Raw genomic sequence first — 22,828 nt, 5'->3', positions numbered from 1 at the left:
ACTTTTGTTACTAGCGTTTACTCGCGGCTTCGCACGCGTAAGTCATTAGATACAGCAGTTGAATTGAAATTCCGGGATTTTGTAAAATTCTCGTTTGAATTTCCGAAAATTACTTAGCCGCCCTGTACTGATTATTTGACAGGTTGACAAATTATTCATTATGACGAATCACTAATTGGAAGCATCCTGAGTCTGCTACTGACCATAAGGTCGATGTAGGTATGTATTTGACGCTATGGCTGTTTAGATGTTGATGCCCTTGACTGTACGTCACCTGCATAAATATCTACCACAGCGGAGCGTGTAAAAATATCTAACACGTCTTACCGGCCCTAGAAATAGAGTCGTATCAGATATTTATGCACGCTTTTTGAGTCAGATATTGGTGCTGGTTACTGCACCTACACAGAAGAGAAAAACTTCTATATATTTGTATATTATATTCGACCATTTATAAATATATGCTTAACCATTTTTATGATGATAGTTACTAAACCAGAAAAACAAAAAGAAATATGACAAAAAATTGAACCGACTACAAAAAAACCATGAAAATAATTTTCTACCAGTCTGAAGTCGGTGCCTCAGAACGAGCCAGCAGGAGTGGACCTACCTATAGTCGTCTACCTCACCTTCATACTCGTACTATACGAGTATATTGGGCTTCAATCACTCCTGCTGGCTCACAATTATTTTCATGGTTTTTTGTACCTAGTCGGAGAAATTTTTTGTTATAATTTTTTTTATACTTACCGCTTCTACATACAAACAATAAACGTAGAAATAACAATAAGTTTATTGCCTTCTCGGAGCCCTAGAGCGCCTGCCCTGTTGATAAGGGAGCTTCTATTAAAAAAGCTTTGATGCGTTGCGCGCGCGCCGCTGCGGGTCACGCGACCCCTATCGTTGCCCGCGTCATGCCTCTGTTTAATTTATTATTTCAACATCGTGAAATCATGACTGAGTGGCTGAGTGCCTATACTGCGATCTTGTTCATTTACTTGTGTAGGTATCTGTCTAAGTTTTGAAACGATTGAAGGAGCTTTGTACGAAGATAGAATAGCGCGCGACAAATGCACAATTTACACCAATTGACGTAGTAGGTAAACTAAACTAGTAAATAATTGGTTAGTAATAGTTAGGTGGCAGCACCTTGTGCAAGGTCCGCCCGGATTGCTACCACCATCTTGCTCGCTAATCTTGCCGTGAAGCAGCAGTGCGTGGAGAGTAAGACAGCCGGTGAAATTACTGGCACTTGAGGTATCCCATCTTAGGCCTCTAGGTTGGCAACGCAACCCCTACCCCTGGTACCCCCCCCCTGGTGGTGGTGGTGGTGCAATACCCCTGCTGTTGCAGTTGTTTATGGGCGGTGGTGATCTCTTACCATCAGGAGACCCACTTGCTCGTTTCCGTTTGCCATTCAATCGAATAAAAAAAAGTTTTACTCTTCATACCTCTCCATTTCTTCAGCCTAATATCGCCTTACTGTTGGGCATGGGTAGGTCTCCTCTAAAATAATAGAGTCCTGATTGGAAGAACTTGACCCAACACGTATATCTACAGGTTTCCTCGTCATATTTTCCTCCACCGAAAATTTCGTGATACACACGTTGGTTATGTACATAATTTCGCACATAACTTCCAAACAAATCTGAGTTGTAGGCTTGGACACGAACCTATGACTCTTTGCTTGACAAATCTTACCTACTGGTACCACAGCCTTTTAAACGAATAAATGTCGACATTGTTCAAGCAATTGTCGTGTTCAAGCCTACAACTCAGTTTTTTGTTTGGAATTTATGTGCGAAATTCTGTACATAGTGTGCCGTGTGTATCACGAAATTTTTGGTGGAGGAAAATATGACGAGCAAACCTGCTCTACATGTTGTCGTTAGTACGGGTATCTAGAAGGCTTCGGCTGCGTCACGTCAGTAATGTTTCAGTTAACTATTAAATTTATCTTTCACTGCCTGATGTGGGATGGTATATGGGGTCTCCGGAACTTCGTGTACCAGAAGGATGTGTCCGAGTATTGCCGCCGGCGCGCCGTGCCGTCGGTGTTTCTCGGCCGTCGCGTCATGGAAACTAATGCTCAGATGCTTCATTTTTCTAAGCTTGACTTGCCTTACAGCTGCTTTATTAGTATTAGGTAAGTTAAGGTGGAGAATGGCTAAGTAAAACTAAGGTTTTCAGTTCAGTGGTGAATGAATGTCATACTATCGACTATCGAGACCTAACAAAATGGATTACTTACCTACTTAAGTACTTACTGTGCCCGTTGCCGCTGTAGTTATTAGAAGAGACCTTTGAATCAGATTCATTTGATATTTGATTACACATCCGTCGTATTTATAATTCCATAATGATGAAAAATTATTACCCGACTTCCCGAAGGAGGGTTATGTTTTTTTTAAATACGAATAGAGCAGGTAGCTACCTAGTAGAAACTTACAGGGGTAGTAAGGTACTTAATTCGAGAGGTTTTTTGTAGCAATGCACATATTTTGTACTAGCTGCAATGTGCCCGCATGTACCTATAGATATTTGTTTTCAAAATAATTTAATAATGAATGTTTTTTTCTATTTAAGAACACAGTCCAGCAATAACATAGTCATGGTGATTCAACTGTCGCCAAGGTCTGAACTGGCGGATTCATGCAAAGAGTTTGGGAACCAGCTCATAGTTTACGAGTTCGGGGAGACATTTGGTGGCTACTGGGGCCCCCTCCCCGCAAACGTGGTAAATTCCGACTCTCGTACCGCGAATGTCAACAAGTTGTACACTTTGAGGACCACTCAGTCTACCAAGACTTCTGTAGAGGAAACAGAGTAAGTAGAAACAAAAGTACCTAGTTACCTGTATTTATATATTTTATTTTAATATGTAGACATAAAAAAAATTAACGGTGTTTTATGCTTATGCATATTTGGAGAACATTTGTTTGATTTCATGTCAATGTTAATGATAGACTTATGTTCAATTAATTTTTAGAAATACTGATGGAATCACTGAAACAACGACAACTACTTGGCGTCCAACAGAAAACGACCATTTTCTCACAATAGACGTTCCAATAGTCAACCTTTCAGGAAGCTTGGTGCCAGACGAGCTGCCAGTTGAAAACTCCTTCGATATAGATGACACTTTCGATATTTTGTATGATGTTACTCCAAGGTTCGTGGAGGGTTTTCACAGAGGCGAAATATCGCTAGATGGCGTTTGTGTCGTGAGGTCCGTTTAACGTTGGACGTTTGCTTGCGAATGGCTCATTTAGTTTTTTAACCAATCATGACCATGAGCAAACGTCAAACGTCAAACGAAACTCTCGATACTAACGCCATCTAGCGATATTTCGTCTCTGTGAAAACCCTCATTAAGTACCTACACTTACAACTCGTAATATTTGTAAATAAAAGCCCAACTAATAGAAACAAAAATAGCCTTGTCGGATTATCTATACGAACATTTTGTGTATACTTACCTTATCAATTATAATTAGGAATTAATATTATCTACATAATTTATATAGGTATCTAATCTATCTTAGTTACGCCGATAAAGTGGTAAAATAAAATGCTGAAAAATTTTTTTTAGAGTAAGTACCTGACCGACAAGTAAAATAATAACCCGCCCGTTTAAACCCAAAATGGGTATTAATTCAACTTCACTTCCCTAGGAAAGGAGAGAGTTATGAAACTAGTATTCTGCCGCTGTTGCAATTCTCATTGAAGATACAGGAGGATGGGCGACGCGATGAACACGGGGAAGTCAGATATGAGCTTGGCTATGAACTGGGAAAATTTACACCCGACTACAGGTTTGGTTACTGTTACTTAGGACAAACAACAAAAAAATAAAACTAGTGTATACCTGCGGCTTTGCACGCGTTAAATTATACAGCAGTTAAATTGTAATTACAAAATTCTCGTGAGAATAAACCTTTTATGACTCCAAGCTCAGCGGTTGTTATTTCGAGATTTTATCCCTATCTCGTGGGAATATTGGGATAAAAAGTAGCCTATGTGTAATTCCAGATGTCCAGCTATCAACCTACATACCAAATTTCATCCATATCCGTGCAGAAGTTTTAGCGTGAAGGAGTAAATAACATACACACACACACACATACAATCTTTCGCATTTAGACACATAGTTTTTTTTACCTATCCATTTCCGCATGATATTTTCACAGGCTTGATTTCAAAGTGTGAACCTCCTGATTCGATCGTAGATTTCGTTAACAAATTAAAATTAACAAATTGAAATCTCAAGCCCCTTCATTTTTATAAGTTTTGAAACTAGGTATGTATGCAGTCAGTGCGCTGTCGTATTATTTTTACATATAGGTAGGTACCTACAGTCAAGTGCAATAATAAGTATCTATTCGAACCACTCAAAAATATGTTACTACGACCTTATTGAGTCTGAATAAGAGTCTGTGGTACTTATTTCTGAAACTTTGAATAAGTTCATATTTTTACACTTGACTGTAACCTACCTTCTGCTTATTTTAATACTTATTTGTTGAACCTACTTTTTGCCATTAGACTAACATTGCCTGTACTGTCGACAAGAAAGATTTTGAACAGAAATAGAAACTTGTGGAAACTGAAAAAGGCGCAAAAAAACCGTGTCAAACCACGTCCTAGTAACGCACCGCTGTTTACGACTGAATCGGGGATGGTCGGAAAATCGTATAAAAAGGAACTCACTAAGTAATTACTTACCATTACTTAGAACCTTAGCTTAGAACTTAATGGATATTTATATGTATCTGTTCTTGAAAAGTTTTAGAAAGGACAACGTTCTATCAACTAGACCGCAAGGTCACGAAAAGACTGAAATGGATGACGAGTCGGCGAAAGAGAAAATCAATGAAGAATCTTTGACTTTAATAGAACATATCATGAAATCACTTAACAAGAGCCAGAATATAGACAGGGAAGAAACAGAACAGCCCCAAAACTATGTACAAGCGATAAGGAACATTTCGGACATGCATCACAATTTTAGTGGTAGGTATGTAAATTTCTAAAAATATATCACATCATTATATTTCAGTCACTTGTTTTAAATTAAAATAAAAATCATTTTCAAAACTACCAAGTTTGGGCTCCTCCAGATATGATACGGTGAATCATTATTTGTAAAATATACCTAAAATGATCTGATATAGCCTCATATTCAACCCCAAGAAAGCAATTTTAAAAATATTTACATTTAGTATTATTTTATTATTAGCAATTATTATTAAATTGGTTTGCTTTTGATTCAAATCTTTGTCGTGAGCTTGTACCCCGCTCAGTCACTCACGCGCTAAATGTAAATATTTTTAAAATTGCTTTCTTGGGGTTGGATATGAGGCTATTACATAATATATTATCATTTTAGGTATATTTTACAAATAATGATTCAACCGTATCATATCTGGAGGAGCCCAAACTTGGTATGTTTCGAAAATGATTTTTATTTTAATATATTAAAAGTGACTGAAATACAACGATGTGATATATTTTTAGGATCATCTTAGTAAGCCCTTTCATTAGATACCACACAAGATAGGTTTCAAAACAAAATAAAAAACATACAAAAAAGATGACGTCATAACACCTCTCCTTTTTTGTTTTTTTTCCTGCTACCGGTCAAATTGATTCATATGGCTTTAAGATCTCGTTCCAATTTTCATGCTTTTAACACTATTTGCAGCTTTTTTTGGCGTACTTACCTACACCGCTAGCACTATAAGTACATAAGTAGCAGTAGCTAAAAGATACCTGCCATCAAAATTAAATCAACATTAAACTTATCTAAATGTTATCCAAGAAAACTACAACACTTCAGTGATAACCACATCCACGTTGGTTAAGATGAGCGCGAATAAACGCACAGACAAACCGACAATTATTCTATAATTCACTGTTAGGTACCTATGGGTTCATAATTGCGCTAATTAATATCCCTAGTAACAGTTTTGTTCAAATATTTTCAATTTTCAATCCTATCACAGACGGTAAACTAAACAAATATTTATATTACGTAAAATACTAGATGCGCTTTTCAAATAACAACAAGAACCCAACTTGTTTTCAGCTTATTTGGCTCCATGGCCTATGTACACATATTTACCTTTAAGCAAAGCAACTGTTAATTATACGAAGAAAACTAGTTCTTCCACTCTCACATCAAGTGGAACTACGGAAGCAATCACGAAATTCAGGTTTGTATGCTGTATGATTTAATTACCTCTATATTGAAATGAAAGATGAATCTTTCATTAAGCATTTTAACCGTTGTATTTTAGTATGTCTAAGTTTTACAGCACACAGAGAGAGGATATCACCAAATATACAATTGTTATTCAAGAGGAATTACCCAACACCAAGAACCAAAACAATCAACCGGAAAAAAGTCTCGATGACTTGTCAATTAAAAATATATCTATAACATCGGCAAACACATCCACAGCCTCCTCTTTTACTGGTGAAATACAGCTTAATGTGTCAACGCAAAATGAAATGAACATGACCAATTTTAATTCATTTATTACACTGGGTGAGTACTTGTTCAAAATTGTTTCATTATTGATTCAAGCATTTAAAAATTATGTTAGCTGGCTACGGCTAAACTTCTTTATATTTTAAGGACATGCGGATAAATTTGCCACTAAACCTTTATCGGATGCAACAAAAGACGCTATCACGTTTGCGTCAACTGCGATGTCGACGTACGTATACCTACGACACGATATGTACTGTAGATACGAGTGACATATGTTTTATATTATTCTTCTCCTATCTTTTCATAGCAAAAGTTCCTTTGGATCTCTAGTGGATCATGAATCGTGGGAGAATGTGGTGCAATCGGCACCGGTGATGGCCGTTCTTTTGAACAAACACGCGCCGATTGAAACACATAACAGCTCAAATGTAACTTCTGAAGCGGCTGGGATCGACCAAAAGTAACTCATTTAATTACTGCTTCGATGACTCGCATTGTGAACCGTTAATATGTTTTTATGCACCTGTAAAGATGACGGATGGTCCTTTAATGACCTAGGCATGCGAATTTTCGCTGTAGCAATATTGCCGACGCAAATGGTTTTTATCGAGCGATTGACTGCAGCGGTAATCGGCGTAGGGTACGGCGGGAACAAATAGTAAATATTTGTTTTTTTTAATACAAGCTTTTTTTGCTGACTGTACTTTTTGTTGACTGTACTTGCATTGTCACCCCAAACTACATTTGCATACCAAATTTCAAGTCGATCCCATTAACCGTTGAAGAGTTCCGTCCTGCGGAGACGATCCTGCATGGCCGGACTACCAGGATGTCACTACCAGATCAAGACAATCCAACTACTGGAAGTTGGTCAAATTTAACTTGCAAGATTTGATTACGGACAGACAGGTGAAACTAAATAAAAGCTTGTAAAAAGTTACCACGAATCAGCGCGGCCGAAGTAAAAATAACTTAGGCTTGACTGGACTTTAAAGTAAAATATAAGACAGGCCCGCCGCCACGACAGGACCGCCCCTATCACGCATCTAGATCGACGACCGACGATCTAACGCCTAAAGCAGCGTTTCTACCAGAGATGTTCTGTGCGAGGATGTGTCAATGAAAACACATCCCTCGCAACACCATGTATCCTCGCATATCTCTGGTGGAAACGCTGCTTAAAACCAAACTAGTGGCCAAGCAGCAGTGGCGCTGCTTCGTATCACTCGATAATGTCAATAATGTAGACTTGTGTGCACTAATTCCGAGGAATCGAATCCGAAGATAACCTAACTCGCGGTATTCTCACTCTCTGGATTGCCCAAAGAAAATATTCGCTCCACGCCAGTACTAGGCAGTAGGAATTTTAGCGACTGCTGTATGAGTATGACTATCAAGGGACTTATAGCGCGTAAAGTTTTGTCGCTGGCATAAAACAAATGTCTATTACCAGTAATCATGTGCGAAAGAGACGATTTGTTGTGTCCGCGATAAACGGTAGTGACAGAAGCTTGATTTTGTTTTAATCCTGCTCTAATTATGTACTTGTTGTTTGTGATGCATAATTTTTTTTCTCATCCAACCTTATAGTGTGGGGTATCGTTGGATAGGTCTTTTAAAACAATTAGGGGACTGCTAAAACGACTTTTCGATTCAGTGATTTGTTTGCAAAATATTCAACTTTAAAGCGCAAATTTTCATTAAAATCGAGCGTCCCCCCTCTAAAATCTAAACCGGTGGGTGGAAAAATTTGAAAAAAATTCAGGATGGTAGTAAGTGTATCAAACTTGCAAGGAAAACTATAACGGTGAAGAGTAAATAGCAGCCTAAGGTATAAAATATACCTAAAGTTGGAATGTTCCGTACAAAATACGAAATCCCTAGAAAAATATTACTTAATTTTTCGTAATGGCTATGGAACCCTATTTCGAACGTGTCCGACACGCTCTTGGCCGGTTTTATTTGTAAGCTTGTATGTTAACAGGCGCCGCAAGCGGCACATAAAGTCGGTTCCCATCGAACCTGCGCGCCCGCACGCGCGCTCTTCTAACCCCACGCCCGCGCGGACGCTCTCCTCGCAGGTCGCCGACATGCAAGACTTCGCGCAATTGGTCGAGCTGCCGGATGACGAGGCACTTATTCATTTAACTTGTTTATTGTTTTACGACTATCCATTGCGACGGGCGGCTGTACTACACTCACATGGTACTTCATTCACTTCAGTCACTCAGAACTCAGAACTCTACTGATTCCATGTAGCATCAAGTCGTATACCTAATGTAAGAATGGGTCCCAAAAAACGTAATTTATCTCTGACAGCATCTGACATGAAACTAGCTTTACCTTTCCTTTGATTAGATATTTCAAAAGCATCATAATTTAATTTAGTATATTAGCAAAAATTACTGGTGTGGTTAAGTAATTATTTGAATTACGTATTGGAACCATATCACGCATAGGTTCGAGTACAGTACGGTGAAAAGTTTTCACAATAATATCATAAATTCATAATCACATTGCAATGCCTTTACGAAATTACTGCGAGATCGTTTTACGACGGGTCACGATTACAAGCGACGCCATTGGCGTCTTACTTGGTGTCAGACTAAGGCACCGTCTTAATTTGGTCATCGCGCGATGCAATAATGCGATTTTAAATCTCTTATGGTGAAACTGCTCTACAGCTCTAGGTCGCATCGCATAATCGCGCGATCGTCAATTAGGGCTTTAAGTACTTATTTAAGTAGATATTGATTAGTGTTTGTTCCCATGGTCGCGGGTATGACTTAACCGTACGCACGCATCGCGAAGGCCAATTAGGATGGCGACTTTCAGAACTGAGGTTATAAAAAGCACCGATTAATTTGTTACAGCTGAGCAGCCACGTGGCTTTGAGGTATATGCGGCAATACGCCGGCCCTGTGCTGTTCAACATCTGCGATACCCACGAGTCAGCCGGCTACAAGATGAGACACGTCATATTGTTCAACACATCGCGGATTATACTCGCCCTTGGCAACTTCAGCGTAACCTATACCTATCTTTTCTACTCGTACAAGATACACTTTTAGAAACCACTGATGAATATACTGAAGTGATAAATACACCGGTGCGACAGTTACGCGGTGACGCTGACGCGTTTATTGCGCTGCTTCTGATGCTGGCTAGTGTGATCACGTCCTTGCTAATGTCATGCGCATGTTTGTTCTCCAACTCTAAGTCGTAAATTACCTACTTACGATGATTGTCTAACTAGAAAAGTCATTAAAAACTATTTAAAAGTTAAACCATTTAATTAGGTACAAAATTTAGGTATTTGTTAAAAACTTTTAATGAACAACTCGAGTAAACATTAACAGAATACCGTGTGTGCATTGGAACAATCGTAGCGGTGATTCCTAGGGGACCTTTAATTGCTCCGGTTGATATAGTCCCGTCCAGCTGCTTCTAGTGGCAATGATTAAATTTTCTTCAGGTATCCCGTATGACCGTGGTGCTGACGTCGGGGCAGACACTGTTGAGCAACGAGGCTGCGTGCGCGCAGCACAATATCGAGTGCCAGATCGGCGGGTCGCGGGTCTGCATCGACTCCACCAGCGCCTGTGACGGTGTCCCCAACTGCGGCGCGCATGGTACCTGCAACAATAAATATTTTTTAGGGTACCGTACCCAAACTACTGAGACTCCGCTGTCACTGGGCTCTATCTCTTGAGCCGTAACAGCTAGACAATTGAAATTTTCAGACATAGATTATGTATTACTATTATTTACTTACAACAAATACTAAAATTAAAACAAAGTAAAAAATTAAAAGGGTCGCTCGTCCATTGGCGTATTATTTTTCAGGTTGGGCCTGGCCTGTATATTTGTGTGGAGATATCAGTATTATAGAATTTTAAATCGGTAGCCCAACATCCTGGGGTGGGCACTAGACTATACTGGGTACGGCCTACAAAAAACGTGGTTTTTTCAGTGTTTTTTGGTTGCTAGGCGTTGTTATTAAACGTGATAGCCGGCAGTTGCTAGGGGCTTGGCGACTATTTTGGTAACGAGGGGCAAAAAGGACAGTCAGCAAAAAAGCTTGTATTAGAATTTTGAACAAAAACTTATTACCTACTGAACTGCGGTAAGGAACCCTTCATGTACGAGTCCGACTGGTACTTGACCGATTTTTAACTTCTATACTCCATTTATTTTAACATTTGAAACTTAACAGTAAAATTTGCACACGTTTTTAAATAAAACAACGAAACTTTTTAAAATAGTGTTAACTTCTATAACAAAAACATAATAAATACCGCTAATAAATGTACATGTAGGTATTTTTGTCCAATTGTGTTCAAAATACCAAGAAACATGTGTTACAATTTGACCGTTAATTCAAACCTTAAATTAAACGGAGTATAATTCATTTACCCCTGTGGTGTCAGGTTAGAATTACACCTCTCCATTTATTCCGTGGATGTCGTAAGAGGCGACTGAGGATAATAGATTAAGGTATACCGTAGGCGACAGGCTAGGAACCTGTCACTATTGTACTGTTTTTGTAAAATATAAAACCTAAAATTGCTAAAAGTGCCTCCGAAGCGTGATGTTTGTGTGTGTGTGTATATTTCAGACCAAGGAAATCAGGCTGCAACAGCCACGAACAATAAAAGTTATATTACACGAGTTATTAATTTTAAAAAATGTTCAGATATCTACGACGAGGATCGTCAGCAGTGCGGCGGCGCGATGGGCCTCCAACACAACGTGGTGCTGGCTGCCGTCACCTTCCTGGCTGTGTTGCTGACCCTGCTATATATCGTACACTATTGGCTTAAACGATGCGTTCCCAAAGTGGCAGACGCCTTTTTCATCTACACCGACAGCGCCGAAAATGTGTACCTATGTCTTTCTAGAGTAATCCGTATTTTATGTTTGGGTTGAGTCGCCATAAGGGCCACAGACACGACCTTGGTCCTTGCTTTTATTTATTTCATTTTAGTTTTTGAATTTCATATGCGGTGGGAGTAATCCGCATATATGTATACGAACCTTTGGCCTATGGGTATGTTATGATAAGTAGTGTTTAGTAATTTAAAACTGTAACAGTAATTTAAACTGCCGACAAAGTCTGAGGTCAGTTAGCAGTAGAAAATAATTTTGTCAAACTGTGAGCGGGTTGTCCAGTCACCTGCACAGCGGAGCATGCGAAAATATCTGGCACGTCCTACCGGCCCTACAAATAGAGTCAATGTGCACGCTTTGTTGTGCCAGATATTGGTGGTGGTGAATGTACTAGACAATTCTATTTAGATCACAAATTTATCAAACAATAGGTACTCATAAGACACTGATCCAATCTATCCTACTTCATCATCCCAGCCTATATACGTCCCACTGCTGGGCACAGGCCTCCTCTCAGAACAAGAGGGCTTGGGCCATAGTTCCCACGCGGGCCCAGTGCGGATTGGGAACTTCACACGCACCATTGAATTGCTTTCATCGTTTTTTTCACGATGTTTTCCTTCACCGCAAAGCTCGTGGTAAATTTCAAAATGTAATTCCGCACATGAATTTCGAAAAACTCAGAGGTGCGAGCCGGGGTTTGAACCCACGACCCTCTGCTTGAGAGGCGATAGGTCAAATCACTAGGCCACCACGGCTTTTTATTATTATTTTTATATTTTATTATGTAATTCAATCATGCAATTCCGTCTGAACCGAAGAAGAAGAAGAGAATATTTGGTGGGCAAAGAGTTTAAGTACCAGGAACAGTCCTGGATTTGTCAATAGGCCGTATAGCCCGCGGCCTAGGGGCGGCAGATTTCAGAGGATGTTCACTTTTTTATTCTAGAAACGCACATGGGGAGGCGGAATTAAAGTGGCATACACTCATAAAAAATATAAATCCGGCACTGCCCAGGAAGGACACTGGAAAACTGCATAGTTCCTGGAGGATAGCGATAAACGAATTATTCGCAGACGCAATCGCGGGAAACAGCTAGTTTGCAAATAAAAATAAAAAGCCTCACTTTTTTTCAGATTGTATTTGGACTCTATTATGCGGTCACCAACTGACGTGGACAATGTCTCAAAGTTCATGTATCCTCCAAGTTTCTTCGAAGAAAATATAAATGTATATGAGAAGGTCAAAGAAAAGACTTTTTTAGAAAGAGTATCTATAGCGTTATCAAAGTTTAACATTTTCAAAGAGAGACCAAAGTCATGTGAACTCACTGAAGTAGGGGATCTGCAGGATCTAAACAAAACAGGAATGCGTAAGATGTACTCATTTACTGAAATGGAGATACGCCAAATGATGATAGGCAGCTCGAAAACAGACGAAGAGGTGCAAACGACTGAAAGTTTAGAAATTGCATTCTTGAAATTAATTAATATGTACAAAAACACTGCGCCAGCCCAAGCCGCGGAGGCGAAGCCACAGAGACAGAAGAATGTTCTTCAAAGATTGGAATTATTTAGTGTGGAGTCCAATATTGATGAACCGGGTCCCTCTTCGCGTAATGTCGGTCCAGGTTATAGACAGTGCACTGTAGAAGATGAAAGGGAGCTCCATAGCACTGTGTACGAACCCCAGGCTGCAGGAAATGTTTTGAGTGCAGCTTCGAAAAATAAAGAGACGTGTCCCTCAGAAGGTACAGTTAACTCCAAAAAGTGTTTGAGATTTGAAGAGCAAGCTACGTTTATTGTGCCAGAGAGTAATCAGTCCACGGATGCTGACGCACAGGGACAATTCACTGCTCGACATAGTGTTGTTTTGGGAACAGGATTGAATAAATTTATACGTAAAAACATAAATTCGTTAGAAACTATACCACAAGACCCGGAACGTACTGGTACGGATTTCCGAAGTTTTTTTACGGGAAAAAAGGCGAAGAAGAAAAAGAATCCAAAATAATAAGGTGTATGGAACGACGGACGTATTGGCGGGAAATATAAACACTAGATAGATATGTATACCAACTATGCTTGTATTTTAAACGCCTGAATATTATTATCCCAACACGACTGAAAGTGTTTAAAAGAAACTACTTAAAAGTGTATTGTTCTTTTGTTTTATGTATTGTTTGAATTAAATAATAGCATGTTTTGGGCTGTACCATTTTTTTATTAATTGCCATCAGGAAATGGCCTGTTTTACCCCTAATCTTTATCTCTGAAATTACTGTGCCCACAATCCATCCCTTAGTTAAACCCCTTTAGGTGTTGGATTTCTAAAAACCCGTCCTTAGCCTGCACGATGAAAGTAAGCTCTGTGCAAAATTTCAATCTCCTAGTAGGTAGGTATCTACCCGTGTAGTTTGAAGTGTGCGTTGTTACGAGTATGTCAGTCAAGCATTGAATCAGCTTCATATTTTTTGCATAACACATGTAGATAGAACTTGTTTATTGGTAATTACTTTTAGGACACTGTGTAACTACTTGGTGACTACTAAATGGTAACTCATTTATAGACTACTAATATTATCTTAGGTAGGTAATGCAATTAAAAAAAGAGTCGAAATTAAACAGGGCCGCTAATTTCTTCTCAATCCACATGAAATTAGCTTTTAGTCAATGTTTAGTTCTCCTTTCAAACTTTTTTAATGTCATACTCTAATCTAACCGGATAGTTAGATATTAAAATGTGTAGAAAGACGAACGGACAGACCGGCGTATCGTGCCCCGCACCGTTTCCTAATTACGACCAATTGTGAACCGGATAGGACACGTGCCAAAATGCCGTGCGTACACTCATTCCGTCATTGTGTATGGCTATAATTAGTTTGATTTATTACGTTCACTTTTCATATTTAAATGTTACTGTTTTTTCATCACGCTGTTGCAAGTATGAAAGATTTTTGCGTTCTTTGTTTTGATAATCAAGCACGGGTAGGCATGCGAGTAAAGTATAGCGGTACCACTACCTGTCCCCGAGCTCAGGTGGTCGTTGAATGTAGGTAGAGCCAACACAGTTTGAAATCAATGGACAGTAGCACATTTTTTTTATTTGTCCCGGTTTTACACAGCAGTGGACATATCTACACGTATTTGGTATTTCCAAATAGGTGTTGGGATCACCAAATATCGATAGCCTCCTAACACCCAAAGTCCTTATTGTAATTTGTACATCAAACTCTATCATAAACGACATAAAGTTTATACGTTTTTTTCGGGTATGATGGACCATTTGGATAGTTATGAACTTTAGTTCCGTTGCCAGCAAGTAGCAAGCGGGCCGTTGTACCACTTAGGTAATAGTTTCTAAATGTAGTATATTTTTTTAATTCAGTTTTCTCGTTCCTTAAAACCGTACCTACAAATGAAAATACAGGATCTGTAAGCCGGCCTGATAATTTTTATTCACAATTCATGTTTGAGAGGGGTTCAAAAAAACCGAAAAAAGTGGGTAAGTTTCGGGACGGCTCGGGCGTTCATAATGCTCTACCTAAGTACATACACTACTTGCTTCTACATACCTAACAGTAGCTTTATGTCAGTTCCAAAAAAAGATAAATGTAAGTGTCAGGCTAGTGGTGGGTTAGAGTCGGTGCGCGAGGTCATTTCAATTGAAGTCAATTAAAGCAATTGAGTCCAATTGAGCGAGCGGCAGATTCTGCGTCGCGCTGCGTCGCCAGAGAGATTTTATATGCGACGCCTGCCTACGTCTGGTCACATGAGTATGTAGCTATGTACATATTTAAGGTACACTAGACATCAGTAGCGTGAAGTGAACACTTTCTTTAAGCAACCCCGAGAGTGAGAGCAGTGCGAGTTTGGTAACTATGTCATAAAAATTCAACACCTCGCAGTTAGTGTACATAGGGAGTCTGTAACCATGGGGCTTTAAATCCAATGTTCGATTCTAGAATACTCGCATAACTGAGCTATTTTTGTTCTGCAACTTTTTAGTTATATGATCACTGTTATTTTTTTTCATACAGATTTAGATACAGATTAAATATAATTTTCAATGTATGCTATACAATACAATATTGATAGCACATTGATAAATGTTTATCTAAGGGGCTGTTTCACAACCCATTGATTAATTTTAACTGACGGAGAAATGTGATACCGTCTCCGTCTATTCAAACAAAACAAACAGAGACGGCATCACTTTTATCCGTCAAATAAAATTAATCAATGCATGATGAAACAGGGTGTAAGAGATGTCAAAAAAATTACAAAAAATATTTAAAGGCCTCCGTACCAAGATTCCTAGAGATAACTTTAACACCGCCATGTCTGAGTTAACGTCCGCCACTGAGTTCAGGTTCGAGTTATTTGAAAATGTTACAAAACAAAAGTGCTTAGTTATGCGAGTAGAATCGACCCTTCAATTTAAAGCATTATGGTCAGAGACCCCTGCATATATTCTGATAAATGTCAACTGGAAGTAACTTGGACTGGACTGGTGTGGAGAGGGTGTTTTGGTTTTCCGGCAATTTGGATGGAAAATAAAGACGGGGGTAGGTATATTTTGATTGCGTTGACTTAGGTCCTACTCCTATTTTTTCACTGCTCCAAGGGATAGCAGACCTCAATCAAGTATTAATTTCAGCTTGGTACCTGTACGGGTTCCTGAGAGAAATAATATTAACAGATAAAAGGACGGACGGACGGACACCAAAGTGGTTCTGTAAGCGTTTCATTTTTTCCAACTGAGGTACAGTCACCTGCATTAATATCTGACATAGCGGAGCGTGCAAAAATACCTGAAAAATATGCACGCTTTGTTATGTCAGATATTGGTGCTGGTGAATGTACTAGACAATTCTAGATCACAGATTAAATAAACATCAGGTACTCATAAGACGCTGATCCAATCCATCCTACTTCCTATATATTATACGTGAGACAGATTATGAAGATGTTTGTTATTTAATCATGCAACTCCGTCTGAACCCATTTAGATAATATTTGGTAGGTATGCAAAGCCTTTGTGTACCTACATATTACATGTTTTCAGCACTTCTTTCACGCGAATCAATGGAATCACTTAAAAGTAAGTAGGATCTTCTTTCGATCCAAATCGATACGCGCAATATGCAATGGAAAAATTATGTACCGTACAATATCTATTGAAAGCATAGAGCAATAGAGCAAAGATAAACGATTTTTTAATATTTTTGACCTTGACAGCATATAGTGTGGTGGAGTGACTGGCATCATGTGAATTTATGCATTGAAAAGTGAATAGGTACTTTGGTTAGGCCATCTTCATCTTAGGCGATCATTATCTATCTAGGAAAAAAAAACATGTTTCTGTCCATAATTTAATATAAATGAAATATTGAATTATTGACTAATGTTGTGATGAAGATGTTTCAAAATTAAATGCAGTCTAAATCGTGCAATTAATTATATCTACTCAATACCTGTGCTACTTGTTGTGAGATAAATGCTGTTTTAATTTTAAGGATATTCATTTTGATACTCGTATTGATTAGATTTATTGACACATACGAGACGAATTAATTTTCATGTTCCGATTCAGCATTCATGAATTACTTATGGGAAAAATGGTGTAAAGCAGTCTTGTATTGGTTTCATCGTTTATAGCCGTGTTGCTCTAAATTTCATCGGGATGTTATTATGACGTGTATCCTAAACTTGCAAGTAGAGTATTTAATATAATAATTTAACAATAGTAAATTGTGCATTAAGGGGCGTAAGGAGATTACTAACGAGAGTCTATTAGAAGCCCGACGCCGGAGGCGGATCGAGGGCTTTTAATGACCCAAGTTTGTAATCCCCATACGGCCCGTGATACACACAATGATTTTCATCACGTTGCGAGGAAAAAATGCAAAAAATTAAATTATTTTATGCCCAAACACTTCACAGCTCAGCAAAAGCAAGACGCTAAGAAAACAACTGAATAAAATATGGCTACCCGCCCATACAGAGGCTACTACAAAATTCGAAAATCGATGCTCGTATCGTACCGTTCCTCTCACTCTCGTATTAAATAATATTACCGCCAGGAAAACGATATGAACTTCGATTTTCAAATTTCGTGGTAGCCCCCCTGATTGTCACCTTTTTCGAGTCGTCTGCCATAGATAATACTAAGAACTGTGTTTAGTTTAGAATTCGAATGGTCTCACGGCCTGATTATTCCAACATGCCTAAAAAAATATTGATGAATATTGATAAATTTAAAATATAAAAATAACGAAGTTTCATGAAGCGTGGCCAATTTTTATGGTGTAAAATTAGGTTAAGTATATCTAAGTTTTAAAGATGTAAATAAAACGTTGGCTGACTTGAAACCTCTTTAGTCTGAAATGACGTACCTACTAACTTTTTAAAATTAAAGTTATAACTCCCTTGGGGAGGAAAACTATATTACGTAAGTCCATAATTCCCGCGGGAACAATTGAGGCCATTGTCTTTTAGTATACAGGCATGGAATAACGTCATTGACAAGCAAGTGTAATGAAATAGTACATTACTGCAGAGGCCGGGAAAGAAAGGCTTGCAGGCCGAGTATGTACCTATAGACGGCCGAGCGAAGCGAGGCCGGATAGGTAGACGAGGCTGGAATGTTCTTTCACGCCGAGGCTTGTATACTTAGTGCTTTTCTCAAACATGCACTAAAAGGAATAAAAACTCCAAGAAATCAATGTTTTATTCGTAAGACAACTAAAATTGTACCAGACTCAAATTATAACTGCCATCTATATAAGTGTTTATTTCATCCTAACATGATTTAAAACGTTAAAACAATCCAAATAAAATCAAATTGCTATAAAAACATGTACATATAGCGGACTGCAAAAATAAAAAAATCACGTTTCTAAACGAAACTTTTGAAATGACAATGGAACTTATTTGCAAAATGGCTAAAGCTCAAGTCCAGTCAAACAAAAAAAAAGACAATGACACATCAATTTTCCCGCCAAAACTTTTTTTATTGTGTTTGCTGTTCGGCTTTTAGGGCCATTATACACGAACTGCAACCCATTTAATCAGCTACATTAATACTTTATTATGTAAATAAAATTTTAATTTGACGTATAACGCGTCGGTAATATTTATATATTTACATATAGAATATTCATAAACCTGTGAATTTACACAGTAACTAATAAACGAACCATAGAAATTCAGATTATTAATTTCAAGTCGCATATAATGGCCTTTATCGTAGATATTTGACGTATTGCATTGAAACAAAAAACTGTTGTCTTGCAGGCTTAGGCCTGCAACAGTATATTTTGAAGCCTGTTTTAAGGAACACAACAAAAATTACATAGTAGCATGTTTGTGAAAAATATATTAACATCGTCATGTCCAATTTCTATAAGTACAGGTCGATCCACAAGAGCTGGCACGAATGGATTGAACGAAAGTAGGTAATGTCACTATGACATTTTTGTGGGAAAATGACAGATGCATGACATTTTCATATTTGTGTGAAATGTATTTCAATAGGTAACACACAGATACTTTCATTCACTCGTTCAATCCATTCGTGCCAGCTCTTGTAAATCGATCTGTACATGTGTAATCATGTTCTACGGATGCACATGCCTCTTATCACAAAAGATGACTTGGCTGTATTAAGCACGCTGGCCCGATGCGATGCGAATCAGAAAAACGAAGACAATAAAACAAGTTCTTGTTAGAAATTTAGTTCATAGTCAAAATACCACGCACAGGACTATCACGCTAACACACACGAGTAATATTTACCTCGACGTTGAGTCTACTCGTGACCACGGCCACTGTAATGTTGCCGAAACGTCGAGATAAATATTACTCGTGTGTGTTAGCGTGATAAGTCCTGTGCGTGGTATTTTGACTATGAGTGAAAATCACGAAAGTTTAAGACATTATAAAAATTTAGTTATTTTGCTGACAGTATTTTTTGTTATTTGTAGTGTACTTGTAATGTCACCCAATCTGCATTCCAAATCGTCAATCCGACTATAAGAAGTGGATGAAAATTTACATTAATTATTTGTGAAGTACGAGTGTAGGTTATGCTGCTCTGAAGATGAGCTCTTGTTGAGTTCGAAATGCGTCAGTGTAGTCTGGTGGGGTGATAGATGGGTTCGTGTGTTTTGCGTGTGCTCTTACAGTGTGGGGGTGGAGGAACTGCATGAACACGAATATATAAGTTATATAATATAAAACTACATGATGTAATTAAATTAATAGTAGGTACCTATTGTTGAATATTATAATGTTAAAAATAAGGAGTGTAGTATTCGCCAACAAACTGTTTTGCAGTTTGGCGAAGTATTTATCAAAAATTAAATGTATTTCTTTTTGTTGAGATAAATAAAAATAAATAAAAAATATTGCATAAACGTAGCTATCATAAGGTCGCGGGTGAGCAAAGAAATTATTTTAGTTCTTTGATATGGACCTCCGCAACGTAACGCCTGATTCAATAAATTGTCCCACATATATTTGAAAGTAAAGTAAATGCTCATTATGCGTCTAAGATTCCTGCCGCAGCGAACAAAAGAGCTGATGATCTTGAAAAGGCTGAACCGGTTTTGATAAAACAAGTCTAAGAACCATCGCTAGAAAACCTGCATTAAAATAAAAAAAAACCGCATTCTAATTGGTCACGTTCACAAAGAGCTACGGTGCCACAAACAGACACACAGACACATAGCGGTTAAACTTATAACACCCCTCGTTTTGCGTCGGGGATTAAAAATGATGACTTTAAAACATATATTTCGCAAACGGATCCTTAAACCGAGACACATTCTGTGCAAACTTATATAGTGCTTTTAAAAGACCTGCCAAGTATACAACATGTTGAGTTTAGACGAGAAAAAAATCATCCCCACTTCACGTCTAGGGTTTTTTTTTTCAATTTCATTCACCCTTTTGTTGGCGTGATTACCAAATATATTCGTGCAAAATTACAGTTTACTAACACTAGCAGTCTCTAAGCTAAGCCGCGGACTGATGGACTGGACATAGCATGGCGAAACTGTAAAGGTTTCTTGTAGACCTACGGAACCGTAAATAAAAAAGACTAACCCATCGAGTGAAGCACGTTTACCTAGTCAAAAGGTCACCTTACTTCAGTAGCGTGGCTAGGTAACCAAAGGCCCTGGGGCAAAAAATAATAAGCTAGGGCCCCAACTAAGCTATTTAATAGTAGATTGATAAACAAGGGTTGTAATTGATCATTTACACTCGAGATGAACACTACTTTTCATCACAAATGCGAGGAAATAAAGAAAAACCGTTATAAATGTATACGCAATTTGTAGCAAAGCGGAAGAAAATTTATAGCACATTGAGCCAGCACTGGCCAGCATCATTATGCCAGCATGGAGGTTTGGAGGTGGGTATTAAGTACAATCTCCTTGTTTACCAGTTCGTGAATACAAAGAAGCATCATTCGATTTTTAAATTTACTTACATCCCTAAAGATGTAAATCGAATTTACAACACGGATTTACAGTTAAATGCAACCTATTTTCAGACCTTAAGTGATGCAATAGTACATTGTGTCTTAAGGGCGGTAAATAAGGAATTACGAACGAGAGCCTATTAGAAGCCCGAAGTCGAAGACTGAGGGCTTTAATGAGTCGATGTTCGTAATTCTAGTACCGCCCGTGCGACATACAATGTTTTTCATCACATTTGCAAGTAAAATTTTATATTTGTAAAAGAAAAATATAATTCTTCCAAATATTGGCGATACCTTAGGCTGTGCTCTTGGCAACGTCGCCCTCTACCTCCCCCTCCCACAGCATGCGCCGCAACGTGCATGTGCATGTGGTGGTCCATGTAGTCCTGCAGCAGCGCGCGCAGCGCCATCAGTACGGGCACCGACTCATTTACCGACCTTGGGCTGATAAGACAAGAAATACATATACGCGCAATGACTCATACACGATTACGGGGTTACATGGAATTGGTCGTAGGGTTGTTATTTGACGGGGTTACAACCAAATGTATGAAAGCATGTTTTTCAGTACGAGCAAGTGGGATGAAAAAATAGTATTGTTTCCGTATTCCGAAGCTTGGTGAGAGATTTTTCCCTAGTTATCCCAGCTAAGTCACTTGTTATTCAAGTCCATTACCTACCCAAGTTTGTACTTAACATTATTTTTAGTTTATATGTTTTTAAATAATATGTGATTTAAAGCATTAATACCAAATTCACACTAACTTATTATTAGTTATTAAATAAAAAAAAATAAAGCGGTAGTTTACATAGAAATTTATACCTAAATTTTCGAATTTTACACAAGGAATTTCAAAAATAAAGGCTATGTTTATTTCGACTAGCCCATTAGTTTGTTTGGTGTTGGAATTTTCCAACTACTCGTAATAAGTAAAAATTAGTGTTTAGTTCAGAATACATTATAGATACCAAATTTGTTGCGTCAACTAGGTAGTGAATTTTAATTAAATGGAATTTTGCTGTTTTTTTATAACAATCCGCAATTTTACGTTGTTTAAGCTTGAAAGGATAAAATTACCGTTATATTCTATTACTGAAGTAGCCAAAAATTTGAGTAGAAAGTTTGATTTTACAGACTGTTACCAACTTTTCGACAGTGGGGGAACTTTCTGCCATTTGAAATACTATGACGGTCATTTGACAGCTTGAACCCGTTTTCATTTACACGGCTAGTCGATTTAACTCTCTACTTATTATACAGGGTGTCTCTGACCATAGGGCTTAAATTCAAGGGTCGATTCTATTCGCATAACTAAGCTACTATTGTTTTGTAACATTTTCAAATAACTAAAATTTAGATAATTTATTGATCCTCAAAGTTTAATCGTTAAATCAGTGTATCGGACATGGCGGTGTTATCGCTGTCTCTTGGTACGGGGCCTTTAAATAATTTTTGAAATTTATTGGTCAAGTCTTAGGTAAACATTTATCAATGTGCTGTTAATTTTGCATTGTATCGCATTATATTGAAATTTACATTTAATCGGTATGAAAAAAATTAAATTAATAGTGATAATATTTTAAAAAAGTTGCAGAACAAAATTAGTTTAGTTGTGCGAGTAGAATCGAACCTTGGATACAGGATACTCCCTGTAAGTAAGTATATCAATTTTTAACACTAGAATAGTATTTTCTCAAGTTCAAAAGAGAGACAAGACAAACTTGCCTCAAAACCGAAAACATTTCACATTAAGCGATTTGCATACTTTGAAGAATGGGTTAGGTCCTTAATTATTTTTAATCGAAATAATTTTTGATGTAGCTGGATAATGGATATACGTAAGCGTTATATTTATAGGTAAACCTACACGTAAAATTCTTCATAAAGTTCTGCTAGATAGGTACATGGAACGAGAGTGAGACTGATTAAAAAATCAGCAGCAATATTA

At 38.0% G+C, this 22,828-nt stretch overlaps 2 protein-coding genes across 2 annotated transcripts in view; one reads left to right on the top strand and one right to left on the bottom strand.

Annotated features, from left to right (window-relative positions):
* The first annotated feature begins 1,963 nt into the window (after positions 1-1,963).
* LOC141427829 (uncharacterized) lies at positions 1,964-13,504 on the top strand. Its single transcript, XM_074087420.1, has 15 exons — positions 1,964-2,149; positions 2,590-2,829; positions 2,993-3,175; positions 3,678-3,818; positions 4,549-4,716; positions 4,790-5,016; positions 6,092-6,218; positions 6,303-6,553; positions 6,644-6,725; positions 6,807-6,959; positions 8,484-8,631; positions 9,373-9,525; positions 9,975-10,131; positions 11,196-11,382; positions 12,527-13,504. Exons 1-15 carry the CDS (start codon positions 1,974-1,976, stop codon positions 13,401-13,403), a joined length of 3,270 nt encoding a protein of 1,089 aa, XP_073943521.1. The 5' UTR covers positions 1,964-1,973; the 3' UTR covers positions 13,404-13,504.
* LOC141427809 (transcription termination factor 5, mitochondrial-like) overlaps positions 10,045-22,828 on the bottom strand; it is a 30,061-nt gene continuing 17,277 nt past the window's right edge. Inside the window, exon 9 of the mRNA XM_074087398.1 lies at positions 10,045-10,135. The gene's annotated coding sequence lies outside the window, so the exon portion shown is untranslated. The remainder of the gene's footprint in view (positions 10,136-22,828) is intronic.

This window comes from Choristoneura fumiferana, chromosome Z, assembly GCF_025370935.1.
Source record: "Choristoneura fumiferana chromosome Z, NRCan_CFum_1, whole genome shotgun sequence".
NCBI lineage: Eukaryota > Metazoa > Arthropoda > Insecta > Lepidoptera > Tortricidae > Choristoneura > Choristoneura fumiferana.
The sequence above is the reverse complement of the archived record's forward strand: the minus strand, read 5'-3'. Positions and strand labels throughout refer to the sequence as shown.